This window comes from Hemitrygon akajei, chromosome 2, assembly GCF_048418815.1.
Source record: "Hemitrygon akajei chromosome 2, sHemAka1.3, whole genome shotgun sequence".
Taxonomy (NCBI): domain Eukaryota; kingdom Metazoa; phylum Chordata; class Chondrichthyes; order Myliobatiformes; family Dasyatidae; genus Hemitrygon; species Hemitrygon akajei.
In genome coordinates, this window is record NC_133125.1 from 165,336,875 (window position 1) to 165,359,115 (window position 22,241).

The 22,241-nt window shown below is 44.8% G+C and overlaps 2 protein-coding genes across 2 annotated transcripts; both read left to right on the forward strand.

Annotated features, from left to right (window-relative positions):
* The first annotated feature begins 2,809 nt into the window (after positions 1 to 2,809).
* LOC140721340 (histone H2A-like) lies at positions 2,810 to 3,199 on the forward strand. Its single transcript, XM_073036185.1, has one exon. It carries the CDS (start codon positions 2,810 to 2,812, stop codon positions 3,197 to 3,199), a length of 390 nt encoding a protein of 129 aa, XP_072892286.1.
* Positions 3,200 to 13,846: 10,647 nt separating this feature from the next.
* Positions 13,847 to 14,165, forward strand: LOC140737905 (histone H4-like). Its single transcript, XM_073064690.1, has one exon. The coding sequence runs from the start codon at positions 13,854 to 13,856 to the stop codon at positions 14,163 to 14,165; it is 312 nt and encodes a 103-aa protein (XP_072920791.1). The 5' UTR covers positions 13,847 to 13,853.
* The last annotated feature ends 8,076 nt before the right edge of the window (positions 14,166 to 22,241 follow it).

Genomic DNA, 22,241 nt, shown 5'->3' on the forward strand with positions numbered 1-22,241 from the left:
GGTGCACAGCATATTATAAGCGTGACAAGATGCATTAACAGAAACTTAAATTAACATAATTGAATGGGGAAAAAAGAGGAAATTGAAAGAGAAAACAAAAAAAGTAATACAGCCCAAGGTTGGGTTCCGGAAGCTGATTGCAGTGGGGGAGAAGTTGTGGTTAAACCCAGAGGTCTTTGAGCATCCAGCCAAAGAAAATATATACAACTTGAAAACATGCGGGGTAAGCAACGTGCCAGGGTTAACCCAACTTCATAAGAAAGAGAACACGAGGAAATCCGCAGATGCTGGAAATTCAAGCAAAACACACACAAAATGCAAGTGGAATGCAGCAGGCCAGGCAGCAGCTATAGGGAGAAGCGCTGTCGACGTTTCGGGCCGAGACCCTTCGTCAGGACTAACTGAAAGATAAAATAGTAAGAGATTTGAAAGTAGGAAGGGGAGGGGGAAATGCAAAATGATAGGAGAAGACCGGAGGGGGTGGAGTGAAACTAAGAGCTGGAAAGGCGGTACGGCCTTTTATATATTGGTGAGACCCGACGCAGACTGGGAGACCGTTTCGCTGAACACCTACGCTCGGTCCACCAGAGAAAGCAGGATCTCCCAGTGGCCAAACATTTTAATTCCACGTCCCATTCCCATTCTGATATGTCTATCCATGGCCTCCTCTACTGTCAAAATGAAACCACACTCAGGTTGGAGGAACAATGCCTTATATTCCGTCTGGGTAGTCTCCAACCTGATGACATTGATTTCTCTCTGCCCCTCTCACTATCACCGTTCTCCATCTCCCTTTCTTTCTCCTGAGGCCTCCCATCCCATGATCCTTTCCCTTCTCCAGCTCTGTATCACTTTCGCCAATCACCTTTCCAGCTCTTAGCTACATCCCACCCCCTCCGGTCTTCTCCTATCATTTCACATTTCCCCCTCCGCCTCCCACTTTCATATCTCTTACTATCTTTCCTTTCAGTTAGTCCTGACGAAGGGTCTCGGGCTGAAACGTCGACAGCGCTTCTCCCTCTAGATGCTGCCTGGCCTGCTGTGTTCCACCAGCATTTTGTGTGTGTTGCTTCATAAGAAAGAGAAGGTTGGTTAGTTCTACCTCGTCCGCTTCCCGCCTTTAAACGGGAGCCGCCGCCGATCCGCCGCGTCTTGAGGCGATTGCGTGGAATGGCTGACACCGTTTCTACTAAAGACGGTGGTGCGGCTCCCAACTGTCCCTTTCCTGCCGCCACTGGCCTGTTGTCGGCTGCCAAGAAGAAGGCAGGTTATAGGTCGCAGAAAGGCGCAATGGCCGAGCACATCCTGGAAGCAGTGGCCGCCACCAAGGAGCGCCAGGCGACCAAGCTCGGCGCCGTGAAAACCACCTCGGCCGCCGCCTACGAGGCCAGCTCCCGCCCCAGGCAGCCGGCCGACACCTTACCCAACAAAGGTTCCGCTGTGGAAGGTGCTGCCGCTGGCAGCTCCGCTTCTGCTCTCCGTTCGAATCAGGAGGCGGCGGTCGAGAAGCAGAGCAAAGAGGAGGTCAGGAGAAAAGCGGTTCGGAAGAGAGCCGTAGCAGCCAAGCCCACCGCCCGGAAAAGAGCCGTAGCAGCCAAGCCCACCGCCCGGAAAAAAGCCGCGACAGCCAAGCCCACCGCCCGGAAGAGAGCTGCGACAGCCAAGCCCACCGCCCGGAAGAGAGCCGTAGCAGCCGATCCCACCGCCCGGAAAAGAGCCGCAACAGCCAAGCCCACCGCCCGGAAGAGAGCCGTAGCAGCCGATCCCACCGCCCGGAAAAGAGCCGCAACAGCCAAGCCCACTGCCCGGAAGCAGGCGGCCAAAAGCCCTCGCAAGTGCACGACGGCCATGGCCAAAAAAGGGCCCAAGCGGCCTGCTGTTTCCCGGGCAGCCAGGCGGCGGGACCAGGCAGTCAAACGGAGATAGAAGGAAGCCAACTATCTGAACATAAAAGGCTCTTTTCAGAGCCATGCACACGTTTCTATCGAACGGCTATACATTACGACACAACCAAGCTTTTCCGTCTTTTCCGATTCTTCCAATTATTCATATAAATTTAGATGCAGTCAACCAATGAAAGAGTCAACCAAAGGAACAATATCTCAACACTTATTGTTGTATCACACGCATGCTGACAGGCAAATTCATCATCCTTTTTATGCGTTTCCTGTCCGGACTAATAGTATAAAACGGGATCTGTATCGAAAATAAGCTTGATGGGAAATTTTGCAACAATTCATGACTTTTGATAACTTTTACTGAAATGAAATTAATTATTCAATATATATCATGTTAACCTTTTAGACCTGACGTCAATAGCAAATATAATGTATACTCAATACACAAATAATTTATTCCAATCTCTGGAATATTTATAACGTTAAAGGATATAAAATAAAATGAATAAAAATTATGTTTTTGTGGATAAACCTTGCTGGGTTAATCTACTTAGAAACAAGTGATCTAGAAAACGGAGCTGAATTGTCTTCTTACACAAAATGCTGGAGAATTTAGCAGACCGGACAGCATCTATGGAAAAAAAGGTACCTAATCCTGAAAGTATTTTTTAATCTTCTATAAATGCTGTCTGGCCTGCTGAGTTCCTCCAGCATTGTGTTTGTGTGTGTGTTATTCGGATTTACAGCATCTGCAGATTTTCGCCTGTTTCTGATTTGTCTTCTCATTGGTCCAATTCTAAATACTTGACTATCCAATCAGAAATCGTATTTTGAGCCCAAAGTGCTATAAAAGGAGACACCGCGGGGCTTCTTCATCATTCTCGTTTTGAGCGCCAAGTAGCTGACTGATCATGTCGGGTCGTGGCAAAACTGGAGGGAAGGGTCGCGCTAAAGCAAAGACTCGCTCTTCTCGGGCTGGTTTACAGTTTCCTGTGGGGCGTATCCATCGGCTGTTACGGAAAGGTCACTATGCTGAGCGGGTGGGCGCTGGTGCTCCTGTCTACCTGGCGGCAGTGCTAGAATACTTGACGGCTGAAATTCTGGAATTGGCAGGCAACGCTGCTCGGGACAATAAGAAGACCAGGATCATTCCCCGCCACCTGCAACTTGCTGTTCGCAACGACGAGGAGCTCAACAAACTGCTGGGAGGCGTTACTATCGCTCAGGGTGGCGTCCTGCCCAACATCCAGGCTGTGCTGCTGCCCAAGAAAACGGGCCACGCTAGCAAAGTTTATACTTGAATACAAGGAAAGCAAGATTTAAAAAAAACGGCTCTTTTAAGAGCCCAGCTAATCAATTTTTAAAGTGCTTGATCACAACTGTTTCGTTTTGGTTCCATATTTAAAATATGATAATTTTGGAGGTGTGACGTGATAGGTACTAAAGGTTTTTAAACAGTTTAGGATTGGAAGAACATGTCAATTTGGTGAATGAATTGTTTACCCCAGAGGACTGATTGTGGATTGGACTTAGGGGCTTTAGTAGGGAGAGCCGATTGTTACGTACCCCATAACTGGGTGTCGGACCAGCAGAGAGAGGTGTCCGTTGGGGTCTGGTGGTACTATATTTAAAGGTGTTTATTAATAAAGAAAGCAAAACCATATCAATAACGCAAATATACATATAACACAAGGTAGCAGTAATAAACCTAAAAGTGTAGGAATAATAGCAATAATAAACAAGCTCTATCGATGTCTAGGGGTAAATAATTGTCATAGAATATAAAGTTCAGTTCATGAGCGCTGAAGTAGTTATGCTTGTTGAGTTGTAATCGTTGGAGAGAGACGTAACAGCAACTTGCGGCAGGCAAACCTTTTACTTCTTTCTTAATCCATCGTGTGGTTGTGGCCATTCAGTTATGACCCCTCTGTCATTCAGGTGGACTCGTCACTCTGGCATGAGTGGACACACACACACAAGTCCCCACCGGCCCTGCTGTAACACTGAGTTTAACTGGCCGATCTGGTTCGGTCTCCAATGCCCCCACCTTCCTTGTGGGCTCACAACCCTCAGGCAGGGTCCACTGGTGTGTCTGAAGGGTGTCTCTCCAGACCTGTCTTTTATCCCTACTCACGGGGTCTCAGCTATCAATCAATTTTGAATGACTGAGTCCATCAAACCAGCCCACTCCGGCTATCCACTGAGAAATGTTAATGAACAGAATAGTAGAAGATAAATAACCCTTGCAGAAGTCATAATACAGTAAATCAACAGTCTCTCTCCCCCTCTTATCTGTAGCAGATGTTCTTGCATGTTTTCCATCTCTCTCTCTCATGAGCAGCATAGCAACAGTAATGGTTCGTGATTCTCAGGAAGGGGGAATAGGTAACTGCACCCATTGTCCATCAGATCTGTTCATCACTCATAAGACAATAAGCGAGCCAGAGAGGAGACAGATCACCCATGATCATACTGAATATTCTAAACCACTGCAAATGAAAGGCAGGATATATACACCTGCCCCTATGAGGTAAAATATTTGCACCACACTATCCAGATGAACTTCAGCTTTAACAGAATTTGGGAAGAGAATTCTAGAACATCTTGTCAGGAACTTCACTTAGAGTATTCACATATAACTCCTACATGGTCAGCTTGGGTAGTTTGTACCCTTCATAAATTCACCTTCATTCTTGGATCACTTTTATCTGAGAATTATATCACCACTTCATGATAGATATTGTTAACTTGTTCCATGGTTGATAAGCATTTGCTTTGTTCCCCTGACTTGCCTTTAACATGTGACATTTCCAAACTCTGAAACCTGAAACTACTTGTCAATTTATTGTCATTTAATTAACAGTATATATATGAGACACTTCTCCAAACTAGGGTGTAAAGCACAGTAATACACATGTAACATCCTGGTTAAGATTTTTACTGCTAAGATGTAGGTATTTCATTTTAGCAGCTCTGTAAGACAGTCTGTTCTGCCTTTGGCCTATTTAGGTTTCAGCTGAGATAAGAGGCTTGTTGTCTAACGTAGGATTGTGCTGTCAGCCAATCAGAATGGTGGAATTGAGAGAAAGTTCTGGAGAACGCTGGGCTGAGGTTTCTTGGTGGAATCTGGGAGAAGGCAGAAGGGAAGGTCACTGAGGGTGTCGTCCCTGTTGCACAAGGTGCTTTGTGCAGATGGATGGCTTCAAGGGGCAAAGACCGTGGGAGCCCTGTTTCTTCGAGATGGATTTCGAGCGACTCTTTGAAAGGCGGTGTGTGCTTTCACGCAGACTGAGGGTCCAGCGCGTGTGTTAGACAACCGCAAGATGAGCTCCAACTTAAATGGGCCATGTGTCTGGCACCAGTACAGCATGACCAGAACATAGCAGCCCTGGTGCGTACGTCTTTAAAATGTGTGTGGAAGCAGGGCACCATGTTCTCACGGGGAGAATGTACAAATACGTTACAGACAGCAGTGGGAACGAGCTGGCACTGTAAGCGCTACACTCCTGTGCCACTCGACCCTTTTATTGGATGAAGACCTCAACCAGGTGAAACACTCTCACGGTCTCTACCTTCTCAAGCTCTACATCTTTTTCAATGAGACCACTAAGCTCCCGAGAATAAAGAATCAGTCTGCTCAATCTCTGTTAAAGCAAACCTGCCACCCAAGCAACGGATCTGTCTAATCTTTGTAGAACTCTCTTCATTATAAGTGGATTTATGTCGAGTCATAGCGCTACACAGTGGGGGAATCAGCCCGTGCTGAGCTAGTCCCGTCGTGTGTTTGGCCCATTCTGCTCTAAACCTCTCCTATCCATGTACCTGTCTAGATGTCTTTTAAGCATTGAAATTTTACCTGTTTTTACAACTTCCTCTGGTAGTTCATTCCTAATACCCACTGCCCTGTGTAAGTAAAATAAACCAGACATTAGTGCAACATAGAAAATAGGTGCAGGAGTAGGCCATTCGGCCCTTTGAGCCAGCACCGCCATTCAATATGATCATGGCTGATCATCCAACTCAGAACCCTGTACCTGCTTTTCCTCCATACCCACTGATCTCTTTAGCCACAAGGGCCATATCTAACTTCCTCTTAAATATAGCCAATGAACTGGCCTCAACTGTTTCCTGTAGCAGAGAATTCCACAGATTCACCACTCTCTGTGTGAAGAAGTTTTTCCTCATCTCGGTCCTAAAAGGCTTCCCCTTTATCCTTAAACTGTGACCCCTCGTTCTGGACTCCCCCAACATCGGAAACAATCTTCCTGCATCTAGCCTGTACAATCCCTTTAGAATTTTATATGTTTCAATAAGATCCCCCCTCAATCTTCTAAATTCCAGTGAGTATAAGCCTAGTCGATCCAGTCTTTCTTCATATGAAAGTCCTGCCATCCCAGGAATCAACCTGCTGAGAGATTCTGGTTTGACACTGAACACTGCTGACTCAAAGCACCAAAGCCCTGGGTTTGATCCTGACCTCTGGTGCAATTTGTACAGGGTTTGTACGTTCTGTCTGTAGCCGTGTGGGCTTCCACTGGTCGATCAGGTGACCTCAACATCCCTAAGACATGCAGATGAGTATATTAAATGGCGGCTGCTAAAGCCCCTAGTTTGTGGGTGAGTTGTAGAATCTGAGGAGTTGATAGGAATGTAGGGAGAATAGAATAGATTAAGGGAAGGTTAGTGTAGTTGTGTGGTTGATGACTGCCATGAGGGTCAGTTTCTTCGCTGCATTTTTCTCTAAGTCTCTTCCTGTCCTACATAAGAACATAAGAAATAGGAGCAGGTGTAGGCCCTCCCGCCCATCGAGTCTGCCCCGCCATTCAATAAGATCATGGCTGATCTGTCTGTAAACTCAGCTCCATCTACCTGTCTTTTCTCCATAACCCTTAATTCCCCTACGATGTAAAAATCTATCTAACTGCATCTTAAATGTGTTTAGTGAAGAAGCCTCAACTGCTTCCCTGGGCAGAGAATTCCACAGATTCACTACTCTCTGGGAAAAACAGTTTCTACTCATCTCCATCCTAAATCTTCTCCCCTGAATCTTGAGGCAATGTCCCCCAGTTCTAGTCTCACCTACAAATGGAAACAAATTTCCTACTTCTATCTTATCTATCCCTTTCAAAATTTTGTATTTTTCTATAAGATCCCCTTTCATTCTTCTGAACTCCAGAGAGTATAGTCCCAGGCGACTCAATCTCTCCTCATAGGTTAACCCCTTCATCTCTGGAATCAACCTGGTGAACCTCCTCTGCTCTGCTTCCAAAGCCAGTATATCCTTCCTCAAGTATGGAGACCAGAACTGCACACAGTACTCCAGGTGCAGCCTCAGCAGTACCCTGTATAGTTGCAGCATGACTTCCCTGCTCTTGAATTCAATCCCTCCAGCAATGAAGGCCAACGTTCCATTTGCCTTCTTAATAACCTGTTGTACCTGCAAGCCAACTTTTTGCGATTCATGAACAAGCACTCCCAAGTCCCTCTGCACAACAGCATGCTGCAATCCTTCACCATTTAAATAATAATCTGCTCTTCTATTATTTCTTCCAAAGTGGATGATCTCACATTTACCAATGTTGTATTCCATCTGCCAGACCTTGGCCCACTCACTTAACTTATCTATATCCCTATGCAGACTCTCCACATCCTCTGTACGATTTGCTTTTCCACTCAGTTTAATGACATCAGCAAATTTTGCTATGCTACACACAGTCCCCTCTTCCAAATCATCCTTACGAGTATTGTTCCTTTGAGTAGTTATTTCAAAGTCTCCTCCCCACTACATTTTGCACCTTTTTTAAAAAATCCTGAATAAACTTCCATTTGAGTTTTCAATGTTTTATCTGCTTCCTTATCCTGACTGGCTGTGTCATCGCCTGGTCCTGGAACTGTACTGCCCTCAGTCACAGGGTACTGCAGAGAGTGGTGCGGACAGCCCAGCACACCTGTGGATGCGAACTTTCCTCTATTCAGGATGCTTACAGCTGCAGGTGTGTAAAGGGGGCCCAGAGGATCACCAGGGACTCCAGCTAACCCAACCACAAACTGTTTCAGCTGGTCCTTATGGCAAATGCTAGAGCAGCATTAAGGTCAGGACCAGCAGTCAGCTTCTTTCCCCAGGCCATCAGATTTATAAATACACATTGACCTGATTGCATGTCTGACTGTACAGATATGCATATAAAACAATTATGTGTACAATATTAGTGCTTGGGCAATATCCTCCCAAATTTCCCCTCTTTATTGGAGAAGCAACATAAAGATTTTTACTCCCTTGGATGTAAGAAATAAAATAAATACAATACCAAGCATCGGTTTGTTGGCAAACAGTTTCCATAAGAACTGGGCTTAAACTCAGGGCCACAGCATGGATTGTGATTGTAAAAGCTATTCTACGGTACAGTTATAATCCAAGAGCAGTCTTATTTCACCGATCATCCATCCATTCCACTTGTATAACGCTTATGCAGAGGGCAAGTCAGAGGCTGCAAAACATTTTGAAAGAGACCAAGATCAGGATACTGCAATACAGCCATTGTCACTTCATCTTTTAAAAAAATCAGTTAAATATTTCAACACTTCCGTTGAAACCAAAGAGCCACAATAACAAGAAGTGAGAAAGATTAAAGAAGTTAGCTTTATTTTTGCCACATGTACATCAAAACGTCGAAACTGTGAAACGCGGGGTGTTCTCAAAGGAGAAGGCAGCGATTCCAATTCGCTAAAACGGATACTCCGTTTTTTCATACCATTGGCTGAATAGAGAATTTTATTCCCGCCTATCATTCAGGCCAATCAGAGCAAATGAAGGAATGACCAATGAAAATTGAAATATTTCAGTTGGATTAATAGGTATATCGGGACAGGCTATGCTTCGTGTTGCTTGTTAAGAAATAGGATGCTGGAACAGGGTGAAATTGTTGGGATTAGTGGTACTAAAGACAAGACTCGATCATGTCGTGCTGGATTGCAGTGTAGGTCGTATCCCTCGCCTTTTTCGCAGAGGGAATTATGCTGAACGGGTGGGGCGGGAGCTCCGGTTTATCTGGCGGTATTTCTCGAGTACCTAACGGTGGGTCACGCGGCCCGGGACGACAAAAAGATGAGGATCATTTCCCGCCACCTAAAGCTCGCTGTCCGCATCAACAAAGAGCTCAACAAACTGTTGTGTGGTGTCGCCATCGCCCAGCGTGGGGAACTGCCCAGCCTTCAGGCTGTGCTGCTGCACAAGAAAATGTGTCAACCCAGCAAAATATACATCTAGACCAGGGGTGTCAAACTCATTTTAGGTCATGGGCTGGATTGAGCAAAATGCAGCTTCATGCGGGCCGGATCAGTCGGACGCGTGCGAACGCAGCTTTCGTTGCCTCCGTTTTTTCAGCCTGCTCTCATGTGTCCCAGTCTCTGCTATAACTACAAAGTGTTTCACTTTACAAATTCCGTTTCTTATGAAGAAGACTGCCGAATAAACACTAAAAACCCTGAAAACCTGGTACCTGAATAAACTCAGCATTAGCCATATCATACGCCATAGGCGCTTCGATTACTGGGGCCAGCTTTAATAGTAATTAGATATTATCTCGCGGGCCAAAGATAATTCCACCGCGGGCCTTGAGTTTGACATATATGATCTAGACGATTAAGCAAACATTCAGACTGGTATATAACAAACTCACCAGTCTTATTTATAAAGAGCCTCAGTTACACGGATTCATGAGAGGCGAAGGCTGGAAATGTGTGCGAATATTCTGCGCGTAGTTCATTTTGGATTTGTGCTTGACTATCTTTAATTTATTAAATTAATGCAATAGATTTGTTGCAACTAAAAACTGCGTTACTTCAATCACCTAAGTGTGTCTGTCGGGGGGAGGGGGGGTGGAGGAGAGGGTTTAAATCCTGACTTGAATTTTCGCGGAAACTTCCGTTTGAGTTGATCTGTGCGGCATTAGAATAAACATCCATTAGTGGATAATACAAAAAGGGAAACCTTAGGAAAGCGAGGAGGGTTGTTCCAATCAGTTTCGAAAAAAATAACTCTATGACGAACCCTGTGCATGCAGAAGAGCAGTTTCCTGCCCTAAGTTCATCGATCCACCCAACAAATATTGCAGTTAAACTTGCCTTCATGCTAATTATAAAATTAATTTCATTCACAAGTCTTAAAATAACATGAATTTGGAAGGGGCTTTTCACCTTGTAAGTTATTTAACAAATAATTAGCGGGATGTATCTCCTAAATGAACTCAAAAAAGCAAGGAAAATCCCATATTGAATACTGGTTAACAGGTACCTTAGAAGTTACAGCAAAAAAAGTTTGTTGATGACAAATGCTTTCATGGGGGGGGGGACACATTTTGATAGCATTGAACTCTAACGGTGTGGTTTTTTAAAAAACTGCCACCAATTAAATATTGTATGGTACATTTGAAAATTCAAATATTATTCTGGTTACCAAGTAGCGATTGTGTACTAAGAAACGTAGTTTGCATACAGTTCCTCTCCATGGATTCAAAGGTGACCAATCAATGCGTTTCATTTTAACCAATGAGATTATTTCAAGATCCACCAATCAAAACTTGTATTTGCATCCCACAGAATTTTGAGTACCCAGAAAGCAGAAGTGATGTAAAGGCGGGTGAACAAATGAGAACGTAGCCTTTCACCCAATGATGGCGACGTTGTTAGATTTTGCATTTGGACAAAGATGTTTAGTAAAGGATATTCACTCACCTGTGTAACAAAAATAAAAATGAGATACTTAAATACAATCGTTTCAACCGTCCCGGTTTATATAACGCTGGTGAAGCACAGCGACAACTTGCTGGTAGTGAACAAAACAACCTTAGCTCTGTATTAATCATACTTTTTCTCGGATACGATCATCGTAATCAATAACATGTAACTTTCCTTTCGGAGTTGAGCTTTTCAGCTGAGTGTGTGACCTGTCATTTTTTGCGGTTTGAACTGAAGTCTTGAAGGTATAGGACAGTTTCAGCGTGGTGGGTACGGGCCGAAACGAGGTGGCGGGGCAGGGCCCAAGACTGCGGAATGAGCTAATGTTTGCCCGTTACCGGTGCGGACTTGGAGCTGATTCGATGCGGCAGAACCAAAGCGAGACGGAGGGGCTTGGTCTGCGTCTGAGAGCGAGGAATGACCAAAGGTTTGCTGATTTAAATGCCGGGTCAGATTGGAAAGGTTAGGTTGTCAGGGCCGGAGGCGAGGTACGGGCCAATGTTCAGCTTGATTCTGCGCACAAGCAAGACTACGGACTGCAACTAGCGGGCTCCTGGATCGGCCGCAATGATAACTAGCTTCGTGACTGCGGACTCACGTTCCTAAACGTCAGTTCTGAATGTTACTTGTTTGCTCCTATTTGCACGATGTTTTTCAGCACACTGGGTTTTTTAATAGGTTCTATTGGGTTTCCTTGTTTTGTGGCTGCCTGTAAGGTCTAATATCTGTGAACCCTAACGATTGAAGTTCCATTTCACCAAACAGACTCGCTCTGGTTATTGATTGCTGTGTCACTTCTATTGTGCCACAGTGTCTGCATAATGTTAGTCTTTCCCTGACAAACCATTTTGATATTCCAGTACAAGTTTTCACTCGGATACGAAGACTGGTGATGCTGTAGGTGAGAAGTGCATCGGTACGGGCCGCGGTACTGATATCTTTGTAGTATTTGCTTTTAAGATACTGGAACAACAATAAAGACTTAATCAACATTATTTAGGCGCCAAATATTTTCCCTGTGTAAACACTGATGGGATTCTCAATGCTCCTTTGTTACTGACAGCAATGAAGGCTATTCTACCAGTTTCTCCTTTGCTGGCTCTTTGAAATATCTATCGAATTTATCCCGTCCATTCCACATAAAACTGCAAATATTCCAGTTCTAAAAGGTAATACCATTGTACCACCCCTTTCATGTAGGTCCGATTACATCAACTTGTCTTCTTTGATTCTAATTTAACTCGCATTGTCTCGGGCTCACTGTCTCCACCACGTTCCTTGTGTTGTAGCGACCAGAAACATACAGGAGCTTTCTCCGAACGCCACCCTCAGTAGCTTGAGGAACTTGTCCATCACGTGTGTGATTTGTCGGAATTTTCATCTCAACATGAAAGATAGGCTCAATAATGGAGCCAGGGACCTACAGGCCCTTCAGCCCACAATGTCGATGCAGATCATCGAGTAGCATAAAGCTATCACAGTGCCAGAGAACAGGGCTCAATTTTCACCGCACCAGAGATAGTACATTCTCCCTGTGACCGCGTGGGTTTCCTCCGGGTGCTCTGGTTTCCTCCCACAGTCCAAAGACGTGCAGGGTAGGATTAGTAAGGTTAGGCGTGCTATGTTGGCACTGGAAGCATGATGGCTCTTACAGGCTGTTCCCAGCACATTTCAGACTGTTGGTCATTGACACAAATGATGCAGTTCACTGCATGTTTGAATGTTTCACTATAGATGGGACACACTAAGCTGATCTTTAAACGAACCCCATTTAGCAGCGCTTGGCCTGTAGCCTTCTACACCTTGGTGATTAAATCCACTGCCTCCTCGGGCAGTGTGTTCTAAAGTCCAACCAACCTTGAATGGAAAATAATCTTACTTCTGTTCTCCTCTAAACCTCTTGCTCTTACCCTAATCATGCTCTCCATTTTTAATACTGTTAATCTCACTCTGCAGAAACCTCTTCCTACCTTTCCTCCTCTGCCCAACTGCATGTCCCTCTTTTCCTTCCTCCTTCATGTATTTATCCAGTTCCCTTGTCCATCTATTCCTTCTATTCTCCTCAGCCACTCCCTATGACAGCAAGTTACACCTTGTCACTCTGACCTTCAATATCGCATGTTAGTCTAATTTCTCTCTCAGCAGGAAGCTTCTTTTAATCTGTTCTTGGATTTAATATCAAGGATCAACTTTATTCCCCATACACATTTAGGAGTTTGCAGTGGTGAGTTGATCGGAGAGTAACATGCAGCAGAAAACAACATTCAGCAATTATAAAGAATAAAGGATTATACTGTATAAAATAGACTTTGAGGTTAAAGTATGCAGATGGATAAAATGTACATCAATATATAAATAACAGCATGTATTTACAATGTAAACATGCTGTTCTCTATCTGCTCTGTATTCTGTGTTTATTATAGAAACTAGTCAGATGAATAGTGGCTTGGTAAAAGTGAAGGGAATAAATCACGTATTCGTGCTTTGCTCTTTACAGTTGTAGCTTGGGGCTGCTGGATGTCATATCTTTTGCAGATCACTCAACATCATTCAATAACATTCAATTGTGCTTAGCTTATGCTAGCATGCTTGCTAATTGCTAATAAAGCAATTATACAATAAGATTCATTTTCTTGCAGTCATTCACAGCAGATAAAAGAAAGGCAACGGGATCAGTGAAAATCTACACACAAATCAATAAGCAAAAAAGACGAACTGTGCAAGTACATAAAAGGGAACAAATAGTAAAATAAATAAATAAATAAACAGTTCAAAATTAGTGGTTTATCGTCAAGATCTTTTTTTTCCCCCTGCGATAAATTTGGCCCTAGTGAAACTAAAAACAACATTTACATTTAGGCATTAAGACTATCGCCGAGAAATGCGTCTAGTTCCCTAGCATTACTCATTTTCCTCCAATTAAGTTACAAGGTTTTAACATTTTCTCTGATTGTCTAACAAAAATTCTGTTTTACTGAGAATGTTAATTTGCAAGAAAATACAGAAACATGCATTTATTTATTTCCGACGAGTGGAAGTACCTTTATTAGATTTTACGTTATGTCGTGAAAGAGAGAGCAGGGGCGGGCGGCGGTGGAGTGTCACGTGATACAGACGGTCCACGCTGCCACTCCCTGTTCTCACCCAGGTCCGCGCAGGCGGTATAAAAGTGCGTCGACGAGTCTCTGTCCGTCACTTGTGAAACCGCAGTTTAGAATCATGTCTGGTCGAGGAAAGGGTGGAAAGGGGCTCGGTAAAGGTGGTGCCAAGCGCCACCGCAAAGTTCTTCGTGACAATATCCAGGGGATCACCAAGCCTGCCATACGACGTTTGGCTCGCCGAGGTGGCGTCAAAAGAATTTCGGGCTTAATCTATGAGGAAGTGCGTGGTGTTTTGAAAGTTTTTTTGGAGAATGTCATCAGGGATTCGGTAACTTATACTGAGCACGCCAAACGAAAGACTGTCACGGCCATGGATGTGGTATACGCACTGAAACGCCAGGGACGCACCTTGTATGGTTTCGGAGGTTAAAAACTAAATCGGGCAACTGTTTAGGAAACCAAAGGTTCTTTTAAGAACCACCAAATCATTCTAAAAGAACGTTAACTCCTGTTTTGAACAGCAAGTGAAAATACTATGAAAATATACGTACTGTAAACATTCTTCTAAAACATTTCTGGTTACTATATCATTTTATTTCGTGTACTGTACCAATTGGTTGAGTATTAGCTTTATTTTAGGGTGAACATGAGATTTTAGCGTTGTGGAAAGTGAATCCATAGATTGTGTTCAGTGATCGTTTCAGTGTTGCAGTGAGTAAAGTTATCCACAGGGATGACTGGCAGCCAGCAATATATTGCCAACTCGGGATGGTGTAAGGAAGCTGCCAAGGTAAAAGTTAGGCTAGCTTTTTAGAAAGGATCTTGGAAGGATATTAAAAAAGTATTGATTTGTGGGGAACCTTCTCTTAGGCTGGATCCTGACTAGTTCTAAGTTTGAAAGAGACTGGAAAAGCTGTTGGGCACCAATGGGTTAGTGATTGGACTTATTTTGTCTTTTACTTTAATACTCATTTTCTCTGTTTTATTTATTTAACTCTAATAAATTAATACCTTTAACACATGTACAGGACCTCCTTTGCGGATATCTCTCGCTGCTGAATCAGAAAACAAATTTTTAAAATATTTTCATTATATACAGCACACCATTTGGAAGGAAAACTGTATTTGATGGTATCCCTATGTCACGTCATTCTTGGTTGAAGTCATAGATTTGGGAGGTGCATTCAGAATAGCCAAGTAAATAATTGCATTGTAGTTTGTAAATTTTCCACACTTGGACTATGTAAATGTTACTTACACTTTTCAGGCCACACTTGGAGTCCAAGCCTTGTTGGCATGGTGGGTCTCATCAGCAAGAACGATGAGCCAGCTTACAGGGAGGAGGTGCAGTGGCTAATGGACTGGTGCAGAGCCAACAACCTGTCTCTGAATGTGAACAAAACTGGTGACTTCAGGAGGGCACGGAGCAACCACTCCCTGCTGAACATCGACGGCTCCTCGGTAGAGATCGTAAACAGCACCAAATTTCTTGGTGTTCACCTGGTGGAGAATCTCACCTGGTCCCTCAACACCAGCTCCATAGCAAAGAAAGCCCAGCAGTGTCTCTACTTTCTGCGAAGGCTGAGGAAAGTCCATCTCCCACCCACCCATCCTCACCACATTCTACGGGGGTTGTACTGAGAGCATCCTGAGCAGCTGCATCACTGCCTGGTTCGGAAATTGCACCATCTCGGATCGCAAGACCCTGCAGCGGATAGTGAGGTCAGCTGAGAAGATCATCGAGGTCTCTCTTCCTGCCATTACAGACATTTACACTACACGCTGCATCCGCAAAGGAAACAGCATTATGAAGGACCCCATGCACCCCTCATACAATCTCTTCTCCCTCCTGCCATCTGGAAAAAGGCTCTGAAGCATTCGGGCTCTCATGACCAGACTATGTAACAGTTTTTTCCCCCAAGCTATCAGGCTCCTCAACACCCAGAGCCTGGACTGACACCTTGACCTACTGTCCTGTTTATTATTTATTGTAATGCCTGCACTGTTTTTGTGCACTTTACGCAGTCCTGTGTAGGTCTGTAGTCTAGTGTAGCTTTCTCTGGTTTTTTTTTTACGTAGTTCAGTCTAGTTTTTGTATTGTGTCATGTAAACCATGGTCCTGAAAAACGTTGTCTCATTTTTACTATGCACTGTACCAGCAGTTATGGTTGAAATGACAATAAAAGTTGACTTGACTTGACTTGAATCATGACCCTGCATGTTGTCTGTGTGGAATTGCCATAGACACTGGCTTACTATTGTCAAGTGTACCAAGATACAGTGAATAGCTTATCTTACGTACCGTTTACACAAACCAAATACATTGAGCATTAAGGTAAAAGTGTAAAAGCTCACCTCACTCTCCTCACTGCTGAGAGACCAGAGATCATCCATTATGTGCACTCCCAGAAACTTGGTGCTCCTATCTCTCTCCACGGATTGGCCAGCCTGCACCTTCCTAAAGTCCACACTCATCTCTTTAAACTTGTCCACCTTGAGACTCAGGTTGTGTTGGCACCATTCTGCCAGCTGCCCCACCTCATCTCTGTATGCCAGCTCGGCATCATTGTTGATGAGGCCAACCACTGTAATGTCATCAGTGAACTTAGAACCATAGAGCATTACAGCACAGAAACAGGCCTTTTGGCCCTTCTTGGCCTGTGCCGAACCATTTTTCTGCCTAGTCCCACTGACCTGCACCTGGGCCATATCCCTCCAAACCCCTCTCATCCATGTACCTGTCCAAGTTTTTCTTAAATGTCAAAAGTGAGCCTGCATTCACCACTTCCTCTGGCAGCTCATTCCACACTCCCAACACTCTCTGTGTGAAGAAACTCCCTCCATGTTCCCTTTAAACTTTTCCCCATTCACCCTTAACCCATGTCCTCTGGTTTTTTTCTCCCCGGCCTCAGTGGAAAAAACCTGCTTGCATTCACTCTATCTATACCCATCTTAATTTTATATACCTCTATCAAGTCTCCCCTCATTCTTTTACACTCCAGGGAATAAAGTCCTAACCTATTCAACCTTTCTCTGTAAATCAGTTTCTCAAGTCCCAGCAACATCCTTGTAAACCCTCTCTGCACTCTTTCAACCTTATTGATATCCTTCCTGTAATTAGGTGACCAAAACTGCACACAGTACTCCAAATTCGGCCTCACCATAATATTCCAACTCTTATACTCAATACTTTGATTTATAAAGGCCAATGTACCAAAAGCATGGTGATTTGGTTTTGATCTGAATCTAGCAGTGCAGTTATGCATCAGCATGGTGAACAGCCCCGGGGGAGCACCAGTGCTCATTGTGGGGGAGCTGGAGATGCATCTGCCAACATGTGGCCTTCTTGTCAAGAAGTCCAAGATTCAGTTACAGAGAGAAGTGCTGAGACCCAACAAGGAGCGTTTACCCACCATTGTCTGAGGGATGATTATATTAAACACCAAACTGAAGCTGATGAACAGCGTCCTGGCATATGAGGCGCCATTTTCCAGGTGGGACAGGATGCTATGGCAACGTCAGTGGACCCTTTTGAGCGATGAGTGAACTGGAAAGGGCCCTGTGTAGCAGTAAGATGGAATCTAATGTGATCCATACCATCTGCTCAAAGCACTCCATTATTGTTGAGGCCAGAGCCACTGGACAGTAGTCGATGAAGCAGGCTACCGGCACCCCCTTAGGCACTGGGATGCTGGTGACTGCCTTGAATACTGAGGGATAGTGGAGTCTTCAAAGAGATGTTGAAGATGTCTGTTAGAAGCTCTGTTAACTGGGTTGTACAGCCCCTCAGCACCCAAGTAGAGGTGTTATCAGGCCCCACAATGGTTGACCCTGGCTAGGGGCTCCCTCATATCAGCTGCCAGGCAGAGTGCCTGCACTTTGTGGGGGGAGGGCTTCCTCACGGACACATCGTTCCATGCATCAAATTGTGTATAAAAGACACTCGGCCTATCAGGAAGAGGGGCATCATTGTCATTGATGGGAAGAGTGAAATCTATAATGGTTTGAGTGCCCTGCCAGATGCGCCGAGTGTCTCTGGCATCACCGAAATGCTGTATATTCTCTGTTAATAATCACATTTAGTCTTCCTGATGGCGCACGAAAGCACAGCTCTTGCTGACCTAAGAACCATCTTATTTCCCGAAATGAAGGTGTCCTGCATCCTTATGTTGTGTTGGTCATTAACACAAACAACACATTTCACTGTATGTTTCAATATACACGTGATAAATAAATGATTCTGAATCTGATATTTAAAAAGGTCAATGATTTATTCTTGCACAAGTCGCTGAAGCCAACATTGGCCCATGTTAATTATCAGAGAATTTATCTGAAGGAGCAAATCACAATGAAGAGATATCCAGGTTATTGTCGTTAGCTTAGCTTGCGTCACTTTCAAACAGAGGCGCACTTCACCAAAAGAGGTGTGCAACACAGTCTGAAGCAAGAAACAATCTGCTGGAGGAAATCATCTGGTAGAAGAGAATCTCCAGGGGGCGAGGGGGTGGTGTTTGGGGAAGGAATTCTCCACGTTTCCATGAACGGAGTTAAAGGTTCATTTATTATCAAAGTAAGTATGCAGTATACACCTCTGAGTCTGTTCTTCTCCAGATAGCCCCGAAACAAAGAAGAACCATGCAGGTCATTCACAGAAATACTTCAACTGTACCCCACCCCCCTCCCCATCCTCGCACAAATTGCGGCAAATAACAACCAGAAAGAACGGGCAAAAACAGAATATTTTTTAAAAATGTCAAACTGAGTGTCCAATCCAATCCACAAATCGCAGAACTTCAGTAACATCTAGTTTAAAACCTTGAATCAGGGCTTAATACGTGGGTTTCAATGAAATCCTAGCCATAAACGTCAACAATCCTCTTCCCGTTCCTCCAGTGGACTGTTTAATGCCGATGGGACAGTTAGTTAGTTTCACTATAGGAGAGGCTGAGAAAACCAAATCTCTATTTTCTGTAGCTTAGAATTGGAAAAAAAAGAAATTAGGGGTGTTCTCGGATGCTTCCAATGAGAAGTCTAGGTGTAAATATCAAAGACTCAGAATAATAAATTGCTATTGCTAATTTATAACCTGAAGTGACTTAACAGGGAGGGTGGTGGTTTTTTAAACAATCTCTGCTCAGGAGAACTGTATTTCTCGAATAATTAATTCTGAAGGTGATAGATATATATACATCAAATAATCAGGAAACTGGATACCTGACGTTAATGATTCTTGGATACGATTCATAGACGTGCCCGCGAATGCCACAAAAATCAGAATCCTTCACCACCATCCAGTCCACGCCCTCCACTCGCTCCTACCATTGGGCAGGAGGTACGGGGAGCTTAGGTCCCGCACCAGCAGCTTCAAGAAGCTGGACCAGGGGAAATACCTTCACTCACTTCAACTCTGAACTGATTTCACAACCTATGGACTAACTAACTCATGTTCTCAGTATTATTTGCTTCTTTTGTATTTTCAGTTTTTTCCACTTACTGTATTTATTGGTTGTACTGAGAATGGCTGTAAGAAAGTGTATCTCGGGTTAGTATGTGATGTATGTATACTTCAGCTGTGGACTTAGTACCAGTCCTGGATGTTACTGTGTAGCCCTCCCCTTTGAAGATGTTTGCGCGGCTCTGAAAAGAGCCTTTGGTTTCAGATGCTTAACCTCTATTTCCGTTTGACAGCCCGGCGGCCACGCCCAGCAGCCCGGGAAGCAGCGGGACGCTTAGGCGCTTTTTTGGCCTTGGCCGTCGTGCGCTTGCTGGGACTCTTGGCACGATTCCGGGCAGCGGACTTGGCTGCCGCCGATCTTTTCGGGGGCGGTTTTCTGGTCGCTGCTTTCTTCTTTGTCCCTCCTTTCCTCTGGTCCTCGGACTCTCCCCGCTCGCCCTCCGCTTCCTGATCCGGGCGAAGAGCGGAAGCGGAGCTGCCGGCGACAGTGCCTTCCCCGGTGGAACCCTTGTTAGGCAAGGTGTCGGCTGGCAGGTTGGAGCGGGCGACGGCCTTGTCCGCATCGTAGCCAGCGGCCGAGATGGTTTTCTTCACACCGCCCAGCTTAGAAGCCTGTCGCTCTTTAGTGGCGGCTACCACCTCCGCGATCTGCTCAACCACCATGGCCGCTGTGGCCTTTTGAGACCGATGAAGCGCCTTCTTCTTAGCCGCAGTACCGATCGTGGCCGAAGGGGCGGCGAGGTCGGAACCGGCAGAAGGGTCGGGAGGAAGAACGACGGGAATGTCAGCCTTGGCGGGAACGACCTCGGCCATCAGAACCTTCCTGATCCACGACGCCCCACCTGGGTGGGCGAGCAGCGGAATCCTCGCACATAATAGGAGATAGTGGACGTCGTAGAGCAAACCTGCTCAGAGCCTATCCAATCCTCTGCTACTACACTCCACTAGGACCCGCCCTTTCCTGTAATTCTGACCAATCCACTGCTCGCACCTGCCCCTTTTATCAGAGAGGCGTCGGAGGAGCCAGTGCTAGAAGGAGGTATGCAGTCTGAGGTATGCAGACTCAGTCGCTCTCTTGTGATCGCAAGATCCTGTTGGTTGTTGAATGCCGCAAGTCTAATTCAGTGATTTAATGGCGGACGGAGAGGAAACTACGCGACTTTGGTTATAGCGAGGTCTAAGCCTCCAAGCCTGTTTACAGCTACCCGGCAGACACGCGTGTAACATATATGGATTCGTGGTCTTGGACTATTTTTGTGTTGTCTGTATTTTACTAATGAAACAGCCACCGCGCTGAGAAAATCATAGACTCCATACGTCTAGCGTAGATATGACTTGAGTCCCGCCGAGCCGGTGAGGTTGGGATGTCTCGACCACCCAAACTCCGGTTTGTGTGAATGTTGTGTGCTATACTGCCCCAGGCAATCACCGGTCAGCAATAAATAATAGATCGTACACTGCATATAATTATAAAGAAAGTATATTTAACAAAGAGTTATAAATTAAAAGAAAGAAAAGCAACAGGACCCATCATAATTAAACAGTCAAATGTGTACATAAGTTGAAACTCATCTTGAAGTTGTCTTTAACTCATACGCTGGACCCTCTGTCTGCGTGAAGGCGCACACCACTTTCCAAATATCGATGGAAATCCATTTCGAACAAACGGGCTCCCCCACGGGAGTATTGCTCTTTCCTCCTTGAAGCCATTCATCTGCGCAAAGCACCTTGTGCAACAGAGACAGCCTTTCACCCATCTTCCCCCAGCTCCCGCCTAAAATACCTCGACCCTCACCGGTGTCCGTCACAAAAACTTCTCTGGCCCGCTTTCTCTATAACCCTCTCCCAATTCCACCATCCCGATTGGCTGATACAACATTCCTAAGTTGAACAACATAGCCCTTATCTTTAGCTCAAACCCCAAACATGCTAAAAGCAGTACAGGCTGCCCGTACAGAACCATTAAAACGAAATATCTACAGCATAGCGGTAAGAATATTGACCGGGGCGTGACACTGATATCTTATATGTGGTCGCTGTTGAAAATCTGCCTTGTGCCGGGTGTGACTGTGTTTTGCACCTTGGCCCTGGAGTAACGCTGTTTCGTTTGACTGCATTCATGTATGGTTGAACGACAACTAAACGAACTTAAACATAAATTATATGAGGCATGTGAAACGAGCAAGAGAGATGCAGAAAAAATTCAATGAAGAAACAAAACCTCAATGCAAAAATGAAGGAGGTACGTCCATGCATGTATAAGAGATGATCCATAGTGTTCTGTTACAGAGGCACAACTCTGATCTTCGAACGGAAGTTTTTCGGCATTTCGTGATCATTGGCATAAATGAGCTGTATCTGAGCTGCAATGCTCAGTTATGTACCTCATTTACGGCTCCCCGCGACCTCTCATTTGCTCATTTCCTTCGCATCGATTGGTTTAGAGAGAACCACACTTCACAAAGTCTTGATGTTCCAGCTGAAAGCACATGGGAAATCCAGACACTGTTAAAATGAGCGTGGCGATTTCTGTTGTATCTGGAGAAGAATCTGTTTTGTGCAGGTGGTTCGCTGGCCACGTCTCCCTTATTTTAATTTGACCATGCAAAGAAATTATTTTAGTTGTCCAGACTTCCTACCTATGTTCTACCGAATGACCTTTAAAATTATTTAGAATCTTACATCTTATCTCTTTTTTACAATATAAATGTCACCGTTTTTATTGGAGAGTAGACGTGGACTTCGCCAGAAATGCCAGCATTTATCGTTCATTTGTAATTGCCCCTAAAGCAGAGAAGCGATTAATTCATGAGTACTGGAGGACCTGAAGTCACTAGTACGGAAAGACAGCAACGCTGCGAGTGGAGCCGCTGCCTTAGGGCCGGAAACCCTGCCCCGGTTCGATCCCGACCTCCAGTGCTGTCCGTGTGGAGTTTGCATAGTACAACCTGGATTAAACAGTAATTTTACATTTCAACAAAAAAAATCAATGGCTTACATGATTAGAACGGCAAAGTGTGCAAATCCAAAGTGAAAATCAAAGTAAAACTT